General features: G+C 36.3%; 1 protein-coding gene across 2 annotated transcripts in view; it reads right to left on the reverse strand.

Annotated features, from left to right (window-relative positions):
* The window catches only part of AP3B1 (adaptor related protein complex 3 subunit beta 1), a 267,807-nt gene that overhangs the window by 22,696 nt on the left and 220,472 nt on the right, over nucleotides 1-24,639 (reverse strand). For both annotated transcript variants that reach the window (XM_021076471.2, NM_001098585.1), the window contains 2 exon segments: nucleotides 12,076-12,307; nucleotides 7,528-7,612 (listed from right to left, as the gene is read on the reverse strand). In XM_021076471.2, the coding sequence (XP_020932130.2) occupies nucleotides 7,528-7,612; nucleotides 12,076-12,307 (317 nt within the window).

Genomic DNA, 24,639 nt, shown 5'->3' on the forward strand with positions numbered 1-24,639 from the left:
GTTTCTGTTACAAACAACTGAATGCAACACCTAATTAATGTAACTAGTACATAACATACTTTATAAGCCAGTCTCAGCTTCTAAGCAAGGTCTGGCCGAGCAGGGAGTAAGGTGGAATGTTTCCTCTTTATTTTGGGGAAACTGTACTTTCACTCATGTCAGTGTTCTAGGATGTCCTCCACCATTTTCTATGTACCTCCTTTTAAATATTCTGTCTTTTAAAAATTGTTCATTTCTCTCTCCTTACAGCTTTTCTTCTCCTTTATCCCCCTCCTTTTTTTTCATCTCCTCTCCTTTGGTTGAACATGGGGCTAAACACAGAGGGCTTGACATGGATAAGGGAACGGTGAAAATGAGTAATGATAGATGTAAATTTAATGGAATTAACAATTTACCAGGTCAACAAAGTACTATTATTAGGTAGCCCTAAATAGCCTAATTACATGGGATCAGATGGCGTAACAGTTTAATATAAGACAAAATTCCACTTGTTCTGTATTTAATTGCAATGCCTATAACCTCATTTTGCAGACCCCTAGGATCCAAACTGGTAAATTTTCTAGGTAAGAGAAATGGACATGTAGTCTAACCATTGGGAGACTCAAGTTTCCTTATCTATGCCATGAGAAAAATGGCACTTACCTTGCAGGCTAGTTTTAATGATTTAATGAATAAGATAACCCAGTATGGAGCTTAATCCACAGTAGATACTTAAAACCTACATACATAATAGGGAAGTAGTATAATTTATTTACATATTCCACCAACAATTATCATTTGCATACATCCCCTTTACAAACAATGCTCAGTTAATGCCCTTGGATAGATCTATTTCTTCAGCATAAGCACCAATATTTCCCAAAGCCTGAGACCCTAGAAATGAAGTCACTAAGTTGAAGAGTATGAATATTTGGCATTTAGCTAGATATTGCCTAACTGACCTAAACAAAGTGGTGCCAAAAAGCAATACACAAGACTACATGTTCTTCTGTACCCTTCTTGTCAGACATTAAAATCATTTTAAAATTTGCAGGAGTTCCCTTGTGGCACAGAGGTTAAGGATCTGGCTTTGCCACTGCAGCAGGCTGGGTCACTGGTGTGGCACAGCTTTGATCCCTAGCTCAGGAACTTTCACATGTGATGGGCGCAGCCAAAAACAATTTTGCAAATCTGATGGATGAAATTTTTTTTTATTTTCCTGTCTACTACTGACAATGGATATATTATTGGCCATTTGCATTTCTTTTTTTGTTAATGAACTATTCTCGACCTTGTTCCACTTTTACATTAGATTCCTTGTTACTGATTATGAGTGTTCTTTATTAGAACTTCTGGTTACTAAACTTCTGTCTCCTAAATGTGCTGTAATACTTTCTCACCACCTCTTACCTATTCTGATATCTATTTTTTCTTCTTTATAGAGTTAAAAATTTTAATAGTCATATCTGTCAATCTGTATAGTTTTCTGGCTATTGCGTCTTGCTTGAATTTTGCCCCAAAGAGTATAAAAATATTTGTCTATATAATTTCTAAATACTCTTATATTTTCTATGATTAAATCATAAATCCCTCTGTAATTCATTTTGGAATAATTTGTGGGGGAGGGTATCTTTATTTCTTCTAGATAGTAGTCCTCACACCATCTATTCAATGGTCCATTCTCTCCCCACTGATTTGAAACATTATCTTTATGATATACAAAATTTGTAAATTTCTAAATTCTCTATTTTGTTTCACTGATTCCTGTGCCAATAGCCAATTACATTAAAAAAATATATTCTTGTGACTTAAAATAATAATTAGAAGTTATTATTGAAAAAGGCTTTTTTCATTTAAATTTTGTTTTGAACATTTCTTGGACATTCTTTTTTCCAGGTGAATTTTAGAAATTTGTTAAGTTCCTTGAAAAGGCTTACTGCAATTTAGCATAGAATCACAAGGAATTTGAAGATTAACTTGAGGGAGAGTACTATGTCCCATTTAGGAACACGACATGTTTATAATTTTATTTGTATCTTTTTTGGCCTTCAGGAAAGTTTCAACTCTTTTTGTAAATTCCCACATAGTTCTCATTAATTCATTCCTTTTGTTGTTCATATAATGTTATTCATATCTTAAATTGGTTATTCCTCTTATGTAGAAATCTTAATGATTTTTATATAGTGATTTGTACCATCTTCCTAACTTGTTAGTTTAAATAACAGATTTTCTGTAGATTTCAAGACTTTGTGGGTCAGTAATTACGTATTGAGTAAAATGATAATTTTGTGTCTTTCTCTCTAGGATTTATACCTCAACTATTTTTACTTGTCTTCCTGTATTGGTTAGAACTTCCACTAAAACATGAAATAGTGTTGAAAGAGGGTAACCTTGTTTTGCTTTACTGACTTAAAAGAGAATGTTTCTGATATTTCGTGTGATGACAGGTAACTTGTATGTCTGATAATAAACACACATACACATTTTATTTTTTTATTCTCCATTTTTCTCTGCCATCCTTTTTTTAGGTGGGGTTAATATAAAAAGTGTATGTTGGGTTTTTACATGTTTGATATAAGTGGAATTTAACTTACTGACATCGATTCTGATAACTACTATGTATGGCCCCTTCCAGCCATCTTATTTTGTTTTTTATTTGCCATGCTTTTTTCTTTTCCCGCTTCATTAATAAACTGGTCGAGTTTTAGGCACTCCTTTTATGCTTCTCTCCAGTCATTTGGAGGTTATAATACATCATATTTCCATTAATTCAGAGGTTAACTTTAACATTTTAAACCATAGTTAAACTTCTTTTTTTTGCCATCAATCAATCCTCTTGCCAAGCATGACAAGAACACCATCACTCCTCCTCGCACTTGTCCATGTTGAGATTGTGATCCCAGAGAGTTAAAATTTATTTTTCACATTAGATGTGGACAATTTTTACACATTGATAGATTTTACAGGCAGAATTCTTTGTTTTTTTAAATTCTGCTTTTCTCTGTCTCAAATTTTAAAAAAATTATGACAGTACATCTTTGAGTAATCCTTTCTAGAAAGGGTCTATGGGTGGTAAACTGATAGAATCTTTGCTTTTCTGAAAAAAATGTCTAGTTGGTTTTCTCAAATTTTAAAGGTCATGTACCTTGCCTTCTGGTCACCAGAATTGACGACAATATTGATGAGAAATCTGATTCCAATCGTCTTTTTGTTCATTTTTAGGTAAGCTGCTTTTCTTCTTTCTGAAGATACTGGAGTGATTCTCTCCTTATCGAAAATTCTACCAGGATGTGGCCTTTTTGCTAGATGTTCATGTTCATCCTGTTTGGCCTTTGATGGGTCCTTTTAATCTGAAGGCTTATACATTTCTTTTGCTTGGGAAAATTTTCTCCTAGAATTTACTTCTTTAATTATTTCTTCTCTCCATTGTCTCTTTTCTTTCCTTTTAGATCTCCTACTAGGTGAGTTAGTTCTTTTAAATTTTCTTTCATATTTTCCATCTCTGTCTTTTTGTCTGAATTCCCTGACTCCTCTTATGGAACACTGTGTCAGTTTTCGGTTGTGTCCAGTCTATCATTCACCCACTGAATTCCTTTTGGCATTAGATCTCTGAGACTATATTTTAGATTGCCTAATTACTCCTTTTCAAAGTAAGCAATGCATTCTTGCTTTACAGTTGTAGTGTTCTCTTGAACCATATAGTCTTTGTAATTTTTATTTTATTTTTAAAAATTAATTAATTAATTAATTTATCTTTGTCTTTTTAGGGCTGCACCTGCAGCATATGGAAGTTCCCAGGCTAGGGGCTGAATCGGACCTACAGCTGCCGGTCCACACCACAGCCACAACGATGTCGTATCTGAGCCGTGTCTATGACCTACACCACAGCACCACAGTTCACCGCAAGGCTGGATCCTTAACCCACTGACGGGGGCCAGGCATCGAATCTGAATCCTCATGGATACTAGTCGGGTTTGTTACCGCTGAGCCAAGACAGTTTCTTCTTTGTAATTTTTAGAGATATCTCTTCTCTTTCTCAAATTGTCTGCTCCCTTCATGATCTGTGAGTCTTTGGAGACATTCTGACCTTTCCCTTTCAAATCGACGGTTTCCCTTCAAAAGCTTGATCATCCTAAACTGTGTTTCATTTATAATGAAGGACTAGTTTCAACTTACAAACACAGCCAAATTCTGCTGCCTATTAGCTACGAGATTTTAGACAAGTTTTCTCCCTTTGCCTTAGTTTACTCACCTCTAAAGTGGGATGATAATTAATACTCTTATGAATGTTTTGAGAATTAGGTAAATTTACACATACAACACAAGTGTTTAAAACAGTGCCTGGCACAGAGCAACTGCTTGATACAGGGGAGTGTTATTTCTATGGGCCTTTTCTCTGACTAGAGTTTTCTTAACGTGGGTGAGACATGACTAGTTACATGATCATGAAGTTGGGAGGTAGGTAGGCAATGGCCTTGTCTCCACCAACAGACATAAGACTGGCTCTACCCTGGTGGTAGACGACTTGAGAATATCACTCTTTCGGACAGAGTGCATTTCATCTCATCTCCCACCATCCTGCCTCCTTCCTACAAACCCAACGCTTGTGTTCTCTTAGGCCCCCACGTCCTCACTAAAAGTCCTTCCCAAGCAAGCAGTTGTTCACCTTCCTTACAGGTAATTCTTAGGTCTCTGACTCAGTGTGTGCTGGCTGCTGCTGGGGGCAAGGCTGTGGAACCTGGGGGTTGGAAGTAGTTCTTTAATTCCCTAATACTGTCTTACCCTAACTTTTCTTTTCTCCTGCTTACTTTCTGTTTGATCATCTGCCAGATTTGTTCTTACCATTGTAGTAGTTTTTCCCATGAGTGTTTTGCTCTGTGGTTTTTATTTTCTCTGTTATTGTTTACCTGCTCCCATTTGCTTTCTAACTGCCAATAATTCTTCACAATTTCTGGTCAGCTAATGGCACTCTTTCTCTTTTTAGTGCTCATTCTCTATTAAAGAATGTATTTTCACCTTTTTAATGGATTTTGGGCAAAAAGAGGGGTGGATACTAGTGCTCAGCCCTCTAACTTGAGCCAAGCCATGTAATTTCATACTAGTTAATATGTTTATGCCTGCTGATCACAAGGATGAGACCTGTTTATGCACTGCATCTACTTTTAGAGAGATACATTTATATATATTATACACATTTTCAATCTCAACAAATTTAATCAAGGACTTAATTTGATGACCATTTAAGATACAAAGCAAAAAAAAGACATTAATACTTATCAAGTATCCATATAACTATATAGTTATATATAATAGTTTTATCCATCTATATATGTATCATATAACTCTAATGATACAGAGAATTAATCTAGAAGCTTAAGTAGGATCATGTACTCTCGTTCCTTTTTCTTTTAATAAAGAGAAGCATACCTATGCTGAATGGCTCATAGTCCATGTTCTTAGCCTTTCTGAAGGCTTCTTATCAAATATGCTCTATTACCCATAATTTTATGTATTGATTTGTATAACGTATTTTGAGGAAAAAATTCAGCATCAGCCATTTTTGCTTTCTTCCCCTATTTACTGGACATCCAAGACTAATACAGCACATCACTAAGCAAAAAGTGCTATTTACTATGCAAAGGGCACTGTCAGTGATTGGCATCTAAGACCAATTGATCTACCCATTACCACTATCTCCCTACCCCCACTTGCACTACTATGAAGCTATTGATTTAAACACTGTCGATCGGTTTCCATTTTCTGATTTTGGGCAGGCCAATTAAGAAAGTGAGTAATTGTGATTACACTGCTTCAGGATCAATTACATCTGATGCAAGACAAAGTGTTCTTTTTGAAACACACACACAAAATAATTTTTGATCTAGTGTGCTTATATGCTTGATAAAAATCTAAAATAACTAATTTATACCTTCACAACAGAAAAACATATTAAAGCAAGTGCTTGAGATAGCAGCTAAGTCTGTTTTCTATCCAAAATAAAGTTTCCTAAAATTAGCCTAGGAGAAGATGAGAAAAGATTGTTCGTGGACAGTTTACAACGTAAGATAAAAATTGTACGCTACCTAAATACTTATCCCTGAGGGGACTTCATTGTGAAAGACAAGATGCAAATCTTGTCCAATGGACTAAAGAGAAAATGCATGTCATGAAAAAATATTTTTAAAAGCCCCACCTTGTTATGCAGAAATACAAAATGTTTTTTTATATACACTGAAAAGCAAAAATAATTTTTTTAGTTCTCAAATTTTGTCCTAACTTAGTGCATAAGCTTTGTCATTGGGCTCACATTGTCGAAATCATTAAAATGAATATACCTCTGGCGTTGGAGGCAAATCTATTTAGAGTGATGTTACTCATAGTCTTGGGCTCAGGAATATTGATCTGTGTTGTTTGTCTAATAGAAAAATAATAAACAATTACTAGGCAATGTTGGGAAAAGTAATCAGTTTTTATATATCACTAATATAGCAGACCTCCCAAAACATAAAGGTGATGATCTGCATAAAATCAATGTGTTATGCTACATGGCTTATATTCATCACTGCAGGTTCTCAGCGACAAATGGTATAATATTAGGCCTGAATTACTGGTAAACTGAAAAGGTGAATGAAAAAGAAAGGTTCACTATATTTGACCTATACACTTATTTAAAAGTGTCTATTTCCTAAACTTGGAGATTTTTAGTATAACAAATTCTGTTAGAAGCTGGCTAAAATTTACATAAATAAAATGACTGAATTCTTTTTAGAAATAAAAACAAAGCCACCTCGAATCAAAATAACAAATCACATCTTAGGGCAGAAAGATATAAAAGAAATGAGTTCAAGGAAAATTCTTAAAGGTGCATGAATATAGTAGTGTACTAATTTGCTAATTGTTTCTGGATTTCATCAGAAATGTATAAAATATTATATGTAAACTGTAACATTGAAAAAACCCAATCTTAGAAAAGCTCTTTTGAATAGTATTCACCAGTGAAACCTTTGCCACCTGATAAATGTTCTTTTTTGAATTTCATCAAAAGCAGTTTGTAAATTAAAGGAAAAAGGGAAAAATGTATGACTTTTCAATACTGATAGAATCAATAATTCTCCACTTAAGAGGTTTGAGATAACATTTAAAATATTTCAAAATATATCTTCTCTGGGCTAGCGAACAGTATTACTAAGGTTTTTAATTTCTTCTGAATTTTCTCATAAAATTTCCAAAACTGTTAAGCAAAAAAAAAAACAGAAAAAAGAAAAAAAAATTTGGTTAGCAGTAGCTTCTTACTTTAACCAACAAACCATGAAATTCAACCACATATGGCAGACTGTAATGGCTAGGTGTGTAACTATAGTTTGTGTAAAAATACATATATTATACACAATTTGTACAGCTATTCCATGGCAGTCTAAACATTGCCAAAGAAAAGCACATTTGTGTAAGTGTTTTGTCTCTCAGAGAAAAAGCTGTTAAAGCCTAGATTCTGATCTGCTATCTATCCTTTGTAGGTAATATGAAATATAGAAGAATAATTGAACTTACCACAACTGGAAACTGGCAGTCTGAGTGGAATCACAAAAGTCAATACCCATTGAAACAGTAATGGATCCCCCAGGCTCAAGAGATCCTAGGAAGTAAGATAATTTAGACATGAAAACAGGTAGCATGTGAAAAAGAGCCAAACTAAACACCGAAAACCTATGTCCGTAGTTTAAAACAATCAGATTTAAGGACAGCTTGTAAAAAAAAATTTCAAACTAAGAATATTAAAGCAAATTATAAAGTAACTTCACATGAAGGCTTTCTTTTTCACAACTTAATTCTGTGCATATTTCAATGAACACATCACACCTACTTGTTTCAAATATACCTCATCCTTAGCCATTTCATGTTTTATAGTAATGTCTTCATAGGCACGGAAGGTGAGAAGGAAATAAATGTTTTCCTGTCTGGAACAACTGCAGTATACTCTGGGTGCTTTTAAGAGATTATGTGCTAGACTCTGGGTGCTTAAAATTATGGAATATTTACTCTATAGGTACAGAACATAAATTTTAAACAATGTTCTAGATTTCCACTGGGGAAAAAAAAATCCAAAATTTAACACGTGCAAATTAAAGCAAAGATGGAAGATGAAATGAATTTGCGTCCTAAGAAGTTAATCAAGACAATTGGCATTATGCGAACCAAAACCTAAGTCTAATTGCATTATTCAAATTACTAAAAGAAAATTGATAACAGATTAGGTTATCTTGAAAATGAAATAATAAAATGACATTTTATAGATTTGTAATCTTTGAAGCTTCATCTATCAACGAATCAAGTATGGAAAGTTAACTATTTTGATATACAACACGGGTGTTTTTCAGTTGACAATGATAAAACTCAAGACAAACAGCATTTTATTTTGCTTACGATTCCAAAGTCAAAATGTAATGATGTACAAGAGAATAACGAGGGATCTTAAAATATTCCTAGTTAGTATAAATATTTATGTATAATTATATATTTAAAGAAAAACCATTCACTTTTGTTTTCTACTGTGCTTAAAGTCTCCAGTATAACTGTAGTCATACTGCATAGTAGCTTGATATTTAGGTGTTACCTCTTCTGCATGTACATTGTTAGATGGAGTTACATTCTAACAAGCACGCACTAATCCAGTAGACTGTGACCATCCTAGGGCTTGTTGGTAAGTATAATTTGCCGTTCAAGGCTAACCATTATAGAAATGATGGTTCAGACAGGACAGAAGAATAATTCAATAAACTTAAGATATTAAAAAGTATTTTTATTTTATTTTTGTCCTTTTTTTGTCTTTCTAGGGCTGCACCCATGGCATACAGAGGTTCCCAGGCTAGGGGTCAAATCCGAGCTACAGCTGCCAGCTTGTGCCACAGCTCAAGGCAATATGGGATCTGAGCGACATGTGTGACCTACACCACAGCTCACGGCAATGCTGGATACTTTAACCCACTGAGCAAGGCCAGGGATGGAACCCGCCCACGTCCTCATGGATACTTGTTGGGTTCGTTAACCACTGAGCCATGATGAGAACGCCTAAGAAGTATTTTTATATCTCAAAGGTTCAATGAAGATTAGGCATTAGAAGAAGGTATTTGTTTGATGCTGATTTATAAAGTGTTACTGGTTTGCTTGCTTAGTAGCTGGTTTGCTGATTCCAGTTTGAAGTTCATTTGTTTATAAATCCAACATTTACCAGGATGGTACCAGAAGGCTTGCTACCTAATCTTTAGCAAACAGGCTTTATTGTAGAGTAAATAACTTTAAGAATAGTTTCCTTGCATTTTGCTTAAAGCTACACCTTATCAATTCACAGCTGTCAGTCACACTGCTCAAGGCTATTCTTTAGTGAATCCTCAACCGTCATAGATATAGAGGGGTTTGGTCTTGTTTGCAGCTGACACCACATTTGTAGCAAATGCTGTCATCTCCAAAACACGATGACATTTAGGACTTAGATCTCTCTACACCATGTAACCCCGTATTTCATCTGACAAAGTGACAGCTCTCAAGACACCTTGTTGACAGCACTCTGACAGAGTTTCATAACATCCTCAGTCTTAAGATAATTAACTGTGAGCTTAGTACCATACTAATTCTGGAGGATAGTTCATGATCAATGGCATGTTTTATTATATGAACGCTTCAAGAGCAAAGTGATCAGCATAAAATTATTCATATAATAGATTTTTATAACATTTGAAGCCTACTACATTGGGAAAGTTTATTTGATCAGGTGTCTGTATTTGGAAACTGCTTCTGGATCACTGCTCTATACATGAGAGGGTTATATAGAAATGGCTGAAAAACAGTGGCCCTATTACACCACACCATTAATAACAACAAATGAAATCACACAGGATGCCATATACTTCGATGTGACAGTGGTACAGTAACTCATGAAATCTTAGCTGAACTCAAACTTGTCAACTGCTAACATAAAGTCACTGAATATAGTGCAGAATGTGTGTGTTTTCAGACTCTTATATTCATGTACCTGATCTCCTTGGGGAAAACTGCCCTTTATTCCTAATACTCTTATAAGGAATCCAGTTTCTTGCTAAAGGTGGGCCAAAATCCTGATAAAAGTCATAGAGAAAAAGAGAACAGACTGGTGACAAATAAGAAAGCTATTGGACTTCTTACCATACACATATGTGCTTATTAAATAAAACAGGTATCTTAGTGCCCTTATTTCACAAAAAGAGGAAAATGTGGTATCTGTTCTTTGTTGCAGTCTTAAGATGTTTTTGGAGGACTAATTAAGATATATCATACTCTGAATTCTACTGTTATCTACTGATCAAAGAGACTAGGTGGTTATTATATACAAACACATACTGTATAGGCAAGAACTCTGAATCTTGAGGGTATTCAATAAATGCCCATGAAACAAATGAAACACCAAAAGCCAGAAAATTTTGTCTAAGAAGAGAAAAGAAAGTCTATTACTAGTACTGAGGTAATGGCATATATTCGTATTTTATTTTTGTGTTAAGGCCATACTATGAAATTTATTATATTTATTTCTTCTATTCTACATAGGCCAACGAAAGGTCAACTCATCGACTTATTATGCCAGCTCAAAGAGATGTTAATACTGTTCTACTGTTTTAACCTTTGGATAACATTTTCAACCTTCACACGATTCATATATCAGCAGCTTGACCCTTTTTAAACTAGACTAATTTTTTAACTAGGTAAAAAAAGCTGGATATCAAGCAATAAAGAAGAATGCAAATTGGGATATTCGTTAATTCCTCAGCAATATATTAACTTCAAAAATAATTAAATAAAAATCAGGACACCTTGTATTCTTTAAATGGTGTCTTAATTACCCACATTTTTTTTTTTTTTTAAAACGGGTACTAAGTGTGTTCTGAAATCAACTCACTAACTCGAGCATATTTCATGCGTCAGGAATTGTTTTATTCCTTTGTAGAAACAGGACCCAAAGAATGACTTCCTTTACTGAATGACTCAAAACCACCATAGGACAGAATTCAACAATGTCAAAGAGCTCAGGCAAAGATGAAGAAAAACAGAATAGTTATGTGACAGAAAATAACTAGTAAAGAAGGCATAGTTACCTAGTCAAAAGGCTTTGTCACCTAAAGGATTATAAAAAGGAATCACCTGGAGCTTTCTGATTGTAACATTTCAAAGGTTCAATGATAGAAACCTTCTATCATTTTCAGTTGAGATTTTGCCTGAAGCTTTCACCTTTAGGACTGCCTCCACTTATACCAACAGAAAGAACAGATAGTCATCCTAGTTACTATACTATTTTTAACTCAAGTAAGCCATACAAAGATAATTTTTAAAAGGTGCATATTTGGTAAAATAAGTAAAAAATGGAAGGGGGGTGACAGTTGGTGAGACAGTATGATACAATGGGCACTGAGGTGGCCTGGGAAGCACATGCTGCATGGAGCATGGAGGGGCAGCCTGCTCGGCCTCTGCCCATTGTGCTGCATGTGGGAATAAAGCACCACGAACTGCCATAACCTTGTGCTTTTCTGGGCTTGGGCTTTAATGTCAATTGATTTTTAAATGGGTGGCAGAAGATTAAAACACATGATGTATAAAAATACCAGTAACATACTGTGGGCTACTCTGCTTTCTATATCTGGAAAGGAAGACAAGAGGAATAGCACACCCCCTCTCTGTCTCTGCTTCCTTCACTTTTCAAACTACAGAATGGGCAGTGAAGCAGCGAAGGAGAGATATGGGAGGTTGTGCATAGAAAAGGCAGACTCGAATCATGCAGGGAATGGAGCTGACCAGAAAGAAAGGTGGGGGAAGGTGATGCAGATAGGAAAAATGGGGGCCAATTTTAATTGGCCAGACCCATTTTTTCATCAGTACTGCTATGGCTATTGCTGGCACCTGATTCATTAAGGTTTAAAAAAATGTATTTATCTTATATGATAAGTATAGTTTACAAAGGAAAAGCAAATATAAACTGAGGATGATACGTCAATAAAATAACATGTATTCTACTTTACTTTGAAAAGGAACACATCTAACTAGGAGATAAAGTTTTAAATGAGAATTAAGATTTACCTATTGGATTAAAAACATGCATTTGCATGCCCATAGGAAGTTTCTTCTCCCCTATGTGGATATTTTCTATCTTCCGATCAGTGGTATTATTCAATGTTATTTGCACAGAGACCATCTTGTCACCAAAAATGCAAGGCTGTCTTGGAAAGGAATAATGGGCCGCTAGTCCTTTCCCACTCATCCGATGAAGCAGCACATGAGTCGTCATTGGTACAAAGACAGGAGTACTGACCTATGGCACATTGGAAAAAGACAAAAAAGGTGAATTAGTGAATATAGTTTTTAACCCCCTTAGAAAATACACAAAAATTCATAACATTTAACTCCTGTTTTCCCTAACGTATTATACAAACCACAATAACATACATTTAGTAAGCTATCTTATACATAGATTTGAAATCAGAAATTATATACAAATATAAAGTAAATGCCTTCAAAACAATATTAAAATTCTTTGGTAGTCTGCAGGCATATATTAAAATATTTTGTCAATCTACATCTAATAAGAAGGTAATACAGTTATATACTCAATTTTTAAGAGCTTATAAACTTTTTTCTTAAGTACATTATATTTGGATATTTTGCAAACTTTCTTATTAATTATAACAATTTGTCATCTGATTTTCTTGGGTTTGAACTGCAGGACATCATCATCTGCCATTATACTTTATTTTCAATTGTGATTCCTTTAACTTTTTTCAACTTGAATTTCTTTCACTGTAAACTGAAGACTATGATCTCCTTTTCAAGGTGGTTCTTCCTTTGCTTTAATGACAAAAGATCTTTCCTACTTTGAGATTAGATAACTACTATTCACTTACATTTTCTTCTAGAGCTTTCATGGTTATAATTTTTAATTTATGAGGAACTGATTTAGGTCTACTGACTCCATATTTAATTTTCTCCAAATACCTAACAAATGATCTGTACAAGGTAATTAGCTTTTCCTTAATTATGTGTAAATGCAAACATTCTAGCAATTTATGTATTTGGAAAGTTTTTTTGTTTTTTTCTTTTTGCTTTTTAGGGCCATACCTGTGGCATGTGGAAGTTCCCAGGCTCGGGGTTGAATCAGAGCTGTAGCTGCTGGCCTGCGCCACAGCCACAACAATGCAGGATCCGAGCTGAGTCTTCAGCCTACACCACAGCTCACGGCAGTGCCGGATCCTTAACCCACTGAGCAAGGCCACCAGGAATCAAACCACAACCTGGTTACTAGTCAGATTTGTTCCCACTGTGCCACAACAGGAACTCCCTGTATTTGGAGACATTTTTGGACCTTGATAGAGCTGTTAAACCAGGACCACATTGTTTCTTTTCTTACAGCCCTATAATACGATTTGCTTGTTTGGCAAAACAAAGCATCCCTCACTTCTCTACCCCTCCTCCCAATATTTTCTTGACTAGTCATTTATTTATTCTTCCCCTGAATTTTAGACTCTTTTAGTTAAATTCAATTGTGAGTGGAATTGGAGGTAGTATATTAAATGAAGAAACAGTCCATTCTAAAATCATATGGGGGCTATCTTTCCATTCAACATATTGCATGAGGCTTGACCTGACATGGGTAAGCTTTAAAAAAAAAAAATCAATTTGTAATTAAATAGGCCTAATCAAGATTTTCTTCCTAACTAGCTTTAGGAAGTGTTGTCTCCCAAACTAGGTTTTCTTTTATGATTGCGAGAGTACGTATTAATCTATTCAACATGTTCACTATGCACCGACATCTGATGACATTAAAAACTTAGTCATAATGTTAATAATTTAAAGTTCATCAACAAAAATCTAAGAGTTATAAATCATGCACACAAAATAAGAAAGCTGGAAAGAGGCATGTTAGAGTACCATGAGAAAAACAGAACAGAAGCAGGAGTCTGGATTACAAGCAGCCAGCAATCAGTACTCTAAACACCATATAAGGTTCTTTGAAGGCATGCCTTCAGTCATTTAAGAGTTATCAACCTGTCTTAGTTGGTTTATTGATTCTCTCTCTCAATCTAATCCTGGGACACATGGTCCAAATATTTTTTTTCTACTTTGTCTCAAAATTCTGCCCCTCTATTATAGTAATTAGAATGCTAAGAGATGTGCACATGGAGAAAAACAGTGATTCTCTCCACTATTCAAGAAGTACTAATGAAGTTAATACTGAAAAAAGGTCCTCCCTGAAAATCCTCAAAATTTACCTATGATAATGCAAAGAAGCCTATGCGTTCTTCCACAAAAAACAGCTCATAAATGGCACTTTGTGCTAAGTGCCACATGCTTTTTTCACTACAGAACAGGGCTGATGCTGAAAACACTTGTTGTCTTCTTTGTCACTTTAGGGCCACATCCGTGGCATATGGAGGTTCCCACGCTAGGGGTCCAACTGGAGCTGTAGCTGCCAACCTATGCCAGAGCCACAGTAATGCAGGATCCGGGCCGCATCTGGACCTACACCACAGCTCATGGCCAACGCCAGATCCTTAACCCACTGAGCGAGGCCAAGGATTGAACCCGCAACCCCATGGTTCCTAGTCGGATCCATTTCCATTGCGCCACGACGGGAACTCCAACATTTGTTTTTTAATTGTATTTTTTAAGATCATACAAGTCATATTCAGCAAACCCTCTCCAGCATCTAAATTACATAGGTGATATTTTATTCAATAAAACCAGCAGGTTCCCTAAATCCTTCATCAGCTTCCATACATAATACAATTAATGCTAACAAGAGAGCAAGATTTTAGTTCAACATTTTGTACATCAGGTTAGTTATTTACATTCCAGAAACATATATGATCGGTGGTGGCTTATAGTCTCAGATGCCAAATATTGTCAATGACTTTTCTAACTTCACATTTTATAAATAACGATAATCTTATTAAATGTTAAAAAAGACGTGAAAGGTAAATTAAATAGAATGACCTAGATGGGGGCTATGAAAATGAGAATTTAAGTTTAAGAAAAAAAGGTAGATATTTAAGAAGCTTGAACAAAACGGATCATCTTGGGTAGGGGGTCAGCCAACTACAGCCCACAAGCCAAATATGACCAGATGCCTATTTTATAAAGTTTTGCTGGAACACAGCCATTCTAATTCATTGACATATTGTGGATGGTGGCTTTTTAACTCTACAGTGGAGGAAATGAGCACTTCCAGTCCTATAATATATTTACTATCTGGACTCTTTACAGAAAAAATTTGCTGACTCTGATCTAAGGGCACAAATGTTATATCCTTCCTTCTCCTCCTCCCTTCTCTTGTTGAGCAACAGTTCTCCGCACATCTCTCACATTTCTGCACATCTTTTGAGCAAAGGCACTAACAACTTTGGTCCTGAAAATTTTTCAAGGACCTACGTAGTCTTTAGAAACACATAAGCGCCTCCCTCTGGGGCAAAGGTTGGACAGGTTTGCCAGCAGATCCCTATAAAAGGCTGGGATCTTCTATGCCAAGAATCCTCTCTACAGCAACACACTGCAGATGCCTTCATCACCTGGACTTCATAGAATCTCCCTGTGAAAAGTGGGGCTGAGAGAAATGGCAGGAAAGATGTTACTCTGGCTTCTACTGATACTGCTGTGAGTAATAAACTGTCCTTTGTCTTTGAGATAAGAGTCTGGTGTCTTCTACCTGTATCCATAAAACTGTCTCAGGTCTACCCTGCAAGTGGGGTCACATCTCATACCCTTCACAGTTCTTGATATCCACTTTTTTTTTTTTTTTGGTCACTCAACAATTCCCAGATCCACTTACTCCAAAACAGCTAAATGGACACTGAGGAGGACTACCACGTGCAGTGATGACTGAGAAGTGGACATGAGCTTAAAACCCGCTTTATATTCAAGGGTGACTTTCTGAAATCTGCACAGCAGTACCACCTGGGCTAGTGCACTCTGCTAATGAGAACACTACTTGAATAGTAGAAACTACTTTCTTCTTTCCCTTATAAAAGTTGATGTTATAACTTGGTTTACTGTTTCTATGGATTTCTTTTTTTATGTATTTTAAAGTTTTATTGACGTATAGTTAATTTACAAGGTTGTGATCATTTCTGCTGTACAACAAAGTGACCCAGCCACACATATACACATATTCATTCTCTCTCAGATTCTTTTCCCACATAGGTCATCAGAGAATACTGGGTAGAGTCTCCTGGGCTATAAAGCAGGTCCCTGCTGGCCAATTACTCCATATACCTCAGTGTGCATATGCCAATCCCAATTCCCCGCCCCTCCCCCCATCATGATGTATTCTGATGGCTGATAACAAAGCATCGAGTAAGTTCTGTGACACTGTGGAATCAGAATTCAGTGTTTCAGAGTTGCTTTTATGTGGCTCAAGACAAGGTGCTGGTCTTTTGAAGAGGCTTTCTTCTCCCTGCAGTGGTTTGTAGAGGATTGTCTGCTCAACAAACCCCATCATCTTCTAGGTACCTTACCACATTCAGTTCCTCCTGGAGCTGTCATCTTCTCACGCTACCTCATGACCTGACCACCATAACTGGTTCAGGAACGGCCCAATGAGCCCCTTTCCTTGGATATTTAGGTTTGGGACTTGGGAAGTCGAGCCATTCCCTCTCAAGTGGCTAAAATTCTGAGATTTAAAACTCTAATGACTGTGGCCACATTTCCTGCCATATCCTTCAGGAAGAAATAAAACAGAGAACAAACGAGAGAGAGAGAATCCTGCTCGTATCTTTAACTTGGATAGTTCTTGGAGCTGACATATTCCTGCCCAATCTGAAGCCTGGTTTTCTGTGAAATCCTCTAGCATTCCTTCCTGTAACTTCCCTTCTTTTGCTTACGCTAGTTCAAATTTGGTTTCTATCATTTAATTCCCCAACTCAACTACTAATCAGAATTAGTCAGATTCCAGGACATTAATTGAGGGACTGGGAAATAAACCCGTAACAGGAGAATGCGCTTTCTCATTTCTTTTCTTAAAGCTCTGGTACATATGTTATGATGAGATGCAGGTACAGCCTCTGATTAGGTTGAATCATATAAATCTACCACTTCTATAGGTCAAAAGAGTCAAATAAGAGAAAAGGAAATAAATGCAAAAGTAAATGAATGGGACCTAAATAAGCTCAAAAACTTTTGCACAGCACATGAAACCATGGACAAAACAAAAAGACAACCTACAGAATAGGAGAATATATTTGCAAGTGATGTGAGCAACAAGAGCTTAATATTTGAAATATATAAATAGCACATACAACTCAACATCAAAAAACCAAACCTGATTAAAAAATGGGCAGAAGAATTGAATAAACATTTTCTAAAGAGGAAATGCAAATCAACAATAGGCATAGGAAAAGATACTCAATGCAGCTAATCATCATGGAAATGCAAATCAAAAAGAGATAACATCTCACACTTGTCAGAATGGCTGTCATCTAAAAAGAGCACGAATAACAAATGTTGGTGAGGAGGTGGAGAAAAGAGATTCTTCATACAATGTAGTGGGAATGTAAACTGGTGCAGCCACTGTGGAAAGCAGCATAGAGTTTATCAAAAAACTAAAAAACAGAACTATCATATGACCCAGCAAATTCCACTCTTGAAAAAAACACTGAAAAGATATATGCACCTCACTGTTTACAGCAACATTTACAACTGCCAAGGTATGGAAGCTACTTAAGTGCCCATCAACAGATGAATGGATAAAGATGGTGGTGGTGTGTGTATATATATAGGATGGAATATTATCCAGCCACAAAAAAAGAATGAAAACTTTAGCCATGTACAACAACATAGATGGACTTGGAAGATTAAATAAGTCAGACAAAGACAAATACTGTATGCATACATCACATATGTGGAATCTAAAAAATAAAATATATGAGTGAATATAAGAAAAGAGGCAGACTCACAGATATAGAGAACACATCAGTGGTGAGAGGGAAGAGGGGAAGGGAAAGATGGGGGTAGGGGATTAAGAGGTATAAATTACTAGGCATAAAATAAATAAGCTACAAGGATATACTGCAATTCGAGGAATATAGCCAATATTTTACAACTATAAATGGAGTATAATCTTTAACATTTGTGAATCATGATGTTGTTCATCTGAAATGTACATAATATTGTACATCAACTACACCTCAAAAAATAAAGAGAAGGGAAAAAATGGAATTAACAACTCTTATGGTTGAAATCTAAGAGCTTGCTTTGATTCAAGGCTATTTAGTCCTACCTTCTTTAGGAAAGAGGAATCCTTGATTTGGCCATACCACTCACTGGAGTTCTATATTGAGCTTAGAGAGCAAAACCCTGCTAATAATAAAGTACTGCCTTGCCTGTCTCTGTCTTTGTTCTCTGACTTCTATATCTCCCACAGGGATCCCTGGGAGAAAGGTGATCCTGTCCAAGAATTAGGTATTTCAGGGCTCCTGGTCCAATATTACCACTATTTCAAATACAAGATAAGTACTGATCATTAATTTATTAATTCACTCTTTCAATGGACTAACATTTACTGAGTTAATTGTGCCAACCACTATAAGCACAATAATTCAGAGACAAAGTCAGTATTCTAGTCTTCAGGAGTTTATTGTTTAGCAGGGGGAAACTAAGTAAATCAACCAGTGTGATAAATGCCAGGACAGAGATAAGCTTAGTTCACTAAGAGAACAGAAAAATCATAGCTGGCACCAGAGGGAGAGTTCGGGCAAGGAATCCACAGTTATCTGAATGAACTAAGTAAATCTCACCACTTCCCATTATCTCTACCATTACCATCCCGGCCTGAGCAACTACCGCCTCACATCTGGATTACTCCTACAGTCTTCTTTTTTTCGATGATTTTTATTTTTTTCCAATACAGCTGGTTTACAGTGTTCTGCCAACTTTCTACTGCATGGCAAGGTGACCCAGTCACACATACATGTATACATTTTCCCCCCTCATATTATCATACTCCATCATAAGTGACTAGATATAGTTTCCAATGCTATAGAGCAGGACCTCATTGCTTATCCATTCCAAAGGCAATGGTTTGCAACTATTAACCCCAATTCCAGTCCATCCCACTCCCTCCCCCTAACTGAGCATGGCAGCCAGCACCAATTTGTTAAAGTTACATCATGTCACCCCTCTGTTCAATACCCTCCAATGGCTTCCAATTTCACTGTGAGTAAAAGCTAAGAATCCTTATAAAGGCCTGTACACCCCATGTACTCTGACTCCGTTTTGTTTTTTTGACCTCATCTCCTTGTACTTTTGAACCCACGACTCACTTCACTCCAGCCACCCCGACGTCCTGGCTACTCCTTGCACACACCAGTGATCCCTCTACCTGGGCATTGGTTCCTTCTTCCTAGAATGCACTTTCTTCCAATACTCACATGGCTTTGTTCCCATATATGTTTGCTTAATGAGATTTAACCTAGTTGCATTTCTTCCTTCTGATTTCTCTTTTTCCATAGCTACTTAATATCTTCTTTAACACAATATGCACAATTTGCTTATTTATTATGTTTATTACCTGTCTCTCCATTTATTCCCTGCTTTTATGTTCAATTTATAACACACAAATTTATCCATTTTCAGAACTCCAAGATTATAGAAATTTACATATAATATACCACCAGTATTGGTCATAACTATATTTACCTGATGCGGACTGCTAAATTATAACACTGTTCCTAAAAAATATTAGTTTTTCAAGGAACTTAACTGTGGTGATAAGTGGATATTATAATATTAATATTTGTTGGTTTTAAGATATGACCTGACTAGAAATTTTCTACTGCATATAACTGCACATAAATGAAAAAATACCAAATTCCTTAAAGGCATACACCAAGAACAACTTACTAGCTAAAGGGACTTCTATGACACAAACACTAATTCTCATCTAGTTTGGGTAAAAGCATTATATCCCATTAAATATGAAAACTTGTATATACAGGATAGTATGAAAGACAATATTTGAAAACATTAGCTTTGATTTAGTTATTTAATTACTAATGTTCAAAGAATTAAAAATCCAGCTGCATTACAAGCAAACGATATGGGTTATCCTCACTATGATTCCTGAGGAGGTAATTAGTTCGGTAGCTGTAATAACTCTAAACTAAAAAGCCTCCTCTTAGAGTTAACAGAACAAAAAGCATCAGGCAACAGTGAGATAACCCTCTACAAATCTTCACACAGCATATGTTGAAATAATAAAAGTCGTTTGTGTACCTTTAGATGGTTTATGAAAATAACCAATCAATTCTGCAGACACAACATTATTTCTAAAGGAAATCTATGTGACTCATGATGCCTGTAGATACACAGAGACAAACCACACATATTTTATCAGTTTATTACAGTAAGCAAATAAGCGTGGAATGAGAGTGCACATAACTGTCTACTTAGCGCTTACTGAAACATTTATAAGAGCTGTTATCTCCCTAATAACAGACAGACAGCGTGCAATTTTAGAGAGGAGAAAAGCTTCATATTTTTTAACACTTCACTAAAAAGTAACTGAAGAGTGTAAAATGAAAAATACTCTGTGCAGTTAGCTGGTAATGGACCATATTATCAACTCAAGTTAGATTTATAGGATACAAACTAGTCACTAATAGTTATTTTATGACATAGCATGTCTGCTTTTTTTGGAGATTATTAAGATTAAAGTTGTAAAACTTCTTTTGAACATAGCTGTTCAAAATGATCGAATTATAAAATTTAAATGAGAATTGAAAAATAAAACACGGAGTATCAAGTAAGTGCCGAAGAATAAACCTTGTTCAACATCTGCGTTACTATTTCAGAGATGACACTTCCACGTAAAGCTTTATGAAAACAATGTCTTCCAGTCTTTTTTGCTATAATCTACAGTCAGATGCTTAATCATCTTTAAGTATTATCAATCTATTCTATTTTTGGACTTTAAAAATATGAAGATCTGTAGTATCTAAACGGCTCTCTTTGAATATAGTTTTTTTTTTTTTTGGCTTGTTTTACAGCAGTTATCTATTTAGATGTATGATTTATGAAAAGGACCAGAAAATAGTTGTATACAGATACACGGTTTCATCTTTAAAATCGGCGCTTTTTAAACCAGTGTATATTTCAACTGATAGGAGCTATAATGCTGAGAGCTATAGCACTGTCTCATTTACCCAGTAAACCGTAGAATGTGAGCCTGTTTTATCTTTAGTCCATAGTATTCGGTCAAATTTGCTTAACTGTTAGAAAGAACTCCCAAACACAGACTCAAAGAAATATATTTCAATTTTCAAAATATATTAAATAAATGGTTTATAATTCTAATAACTTCCTCTTTATACATGCAAATTTAGGTATTCTAGAAAGTAACTGTGTTAGTTACTTGTATTTTATTTTATGAGTATTCGTCAGTATGTATTATGAAATACATGCGGCTTTTCACCTCTTATTTTGGTATAGTCAATATATATGATAACAAATATATTTGCAGAAAGATCTCAGTAGAGTATCAAAAAACATTTAATGAGAATCTTACTTCAAGCACAGTGTTAAGCAAGTGCCAGCAAACTGCCTGTGGACCAAACCCAGTCCACTGCCTGTTTTTGTATAGTCTGTGGGCTAAAAATGGTTTTTATTTTTTAAATGGTTGAAAAAAAAACCATTTTTGTGACACCAAAATTATAATAAATTCTAATTCAATGCCCACAAAGTTTTACTAGAACACAGCCACATTCATTTCCGTATTGTCTCTGGTTGTTTTACTATAACGGCAGAGTTGAGTGGCTCTGGTCTGCAAGGCTGAAAATATCTACTATCTGGCTCTTTCTAAAAAGTTTGCTGGAGTTCCTGTCATGGCGCAGTGGAAACAAATCCGACTAGGAATCATGAGGTTGTGGGTTCAATCCCTGGCCTTGCTCAGTAGGTTAAGGATCTGGCATTGCTGTGAGCTGTGAAGTAGGTCACAGACATGGCTCGGATCCCGTGTTGCTGTGGCTGTGGTGTAGGCTGGCAGCTATAGCTCCGATTAGACCCCTGGCCTGAGAACTTTCATATGCTGAGAATGTGGCCCTAAAAAGCAAAAAAAAAAAAAGTTTGCTGACCCTCGTACAGGATAGATTCAATTTCCAGTGGTGCTGAGACAAGGAAGAAATTACTTTATACTTCATAGATCCTATTTTTTTCCCCAACTCAAAGGTAAATCTGTAAACCTCACTGTCAATATACTTCTTTTTAACAAATTTGAAATCCAGAGTGAGGTGTATATATTTTTATTTACCACTTTCCTGGAAAACAGCTCTAGAACTATGGACACAGATATGTCATACTATTCTTGGATCTGTTCTACTATTCTTTTTTACACTTCCTTTCTGACTTTTGGTGGAAGGATCATAATAAAAACAAAAGAATCTGGTCTCCAAAGTGTTTGGCAGAAAGGTTCCAATAACTGGTTAAAATGAATTTCACTAGAATTGGAATATTTCACGTAAGCACAAAACAATTATGTGTTGTGTTACTTGACGGATGTGATCATCATTTGATCTTAATAGTTCTACTGCTTTCTCACTGACAATATTGATATGTTATAAAAAAGAAACTATTAGTGTTCCCTTCCATTGGAACCAAGCTGAGAACCTTGCTTGATTGACATCCTTATTTCCCTCCAACAATTACTTGAGAAGTTTTTTTTGGGGGGGGATTTTTAGGGCCGCATTTGTGGCAAATGGAGGTTCCCAGGCCAGGGGTCTAATCGGAGCTATAGCTGCCAGCCTACGCCATAGCCACAGCAATGCCAGATCCCCAACCCACTGAGCGGGGTCAGGGATCAAACCCGTAACCTCATGGTTCCTCGTCGGATTCGTTTCCGCTGCGCTACAATGGGAACTCCAACTTGAGAAGTTTGATGTCTTGTGTATTCATTTTCTTCTTTTCCGTGGTCTACCACCAGCTTACTTTGGGTCATCAATGACACTTAAAAACATTAAATTGTTTTTTAAATTTAAAATTGCAAAAGATGTTCGTGTTTATTGAAAACAATTTCAAACAGTATGAAAATATCATATCCCCTCAGGCTTAACTGTAATTAACAGTTAATTAACAGTTAACGGTTAAAACCCGATCTTTTGCTCCCCTCTTACTTCTGCTTGCCCATTCAGACTGGCCTCCCTTGTCTTTAGACTGCTTCCATTCCCATCCACATTGCAGGCTCCGATAAAAACAATTTCTTTAACATGTACCTCCCTTATATGCTCAGTGAGGAGGGGTAGAAAGTGTTGGGCTTTGAAGCCAGTCAGACTAGCTGGACCTCTGGTTCTGCAACTTAGTAACCCTATGGCACTAAAAAAGTTACTCATGGTCTAGGAACCTCAATGTTCACATCTGTGAAATGGGGAAACTACCACCTTTTAGGGTTGTTGTAAATCTTGGCTAAACATAAATTAAAATCTTAGAGAGTAAAGGGGCCTGAAGATGTTAACATGACAGGCACAAGGAAGGGAGCAAGACATGATTTCAGAGTTGAGATAAAAGAGAGTGTGGTTGAAACTCAGTACACGTCAAAGTTACTAGAACTGAATAGATCAAGAGGCTGTGAGGTTACATATTGAACAGGCTGATAATACACACAGTGAGATCTCCCAGGATGATGGTAGGCTGGAGAGATCATGTGGAAGATGCCAAGATCTTCACCAAATGTGGGTAAGTGATTAAGAGACTCCGGGATGAAAGTGACAAGGAAAGGAAGAGGGCCCAGGAAGGTGGAATGGGCCGCCTAAGAGGATGAAAAGGTAACGACCTAGATGCAGCATTTGGGAGCTTCACACAAACCATCCTGCTGGTAATAATGATTTCGTCAAACACAGAATTCTAGAGAATTCTGAGTGAGGTCATGCTGAGAATACCTGCTATGGGACAGAAAGATCCAAAGGGAGATTATCAGAGAAAAGCCAGGCTACGTAACAGAACTTTACAAAAGTACGTGAGTGGAATTGTTAGCTGTTCCACACATTTTATAAATGGGGCTTTCTGAATCTAAAAACCGGCCATGCTGCTTGCACTTAAACGAACTGTAACTTAGGGTACAGAGGGATATGGATCTCATCTAGATGAAGTCCTAGAGGAAGGAAAAGAAATATGTCTTCGTTAAACATAAAAATTGGAAAGGCAGTTTCTCGGTTTTTTGTTTTTTTGTTTTTGCCATGCCTAAGGCATGTTAAAGTTCCCAGACCAGGGATTGAACCTGCACTGATGCAGTGACAATGCAGGATCCTTAACGAGCTGCGCCTCAGGAGAACTCCAGAGAGGCAGTTTTTAATCACCGCTACTTTAAGTAACAGGTCTCTCCAGAGATGCTTTCTTTGACCAAGAAAAGGCTTCTTTTTACACCATGGATGCCAGTCAGACAAACCGTAAGTTGCTGAGGCATTTCTGACCTAGGGCAAATTTGGGGAAATGGGTCTTCTGAGACCACAGAGCACTCTTGTGCTCTCTCTCTCCCCCTCTCTCTCTCACACACAGACACAAAGACACACAGACACACACACGTTCTGCTCTGTGCACAATTATTTTCAATTCTTCAGTGAGGAGGTAGGGATGGAGAAAGATCTTGATTTCCTACACAGGAATTTTCGA

Source organism: Sus scrofa, chromosome 2 (genome assembly GCF_054392235.1).
Source record: "Sus scrofa isolate SSC_HxYL_T2T_F1_AM1 chromosome 2, Sscrofa_HxYL_maternal_Yorkshire_Landrace_v2.0, whole genome shotgun sequence".
Lineage (NCBI taxonomy): Eukaryota > Metazoa > Chordata > Mammalia > Artiodactyla > Suidae > Sus > Sus scrofa.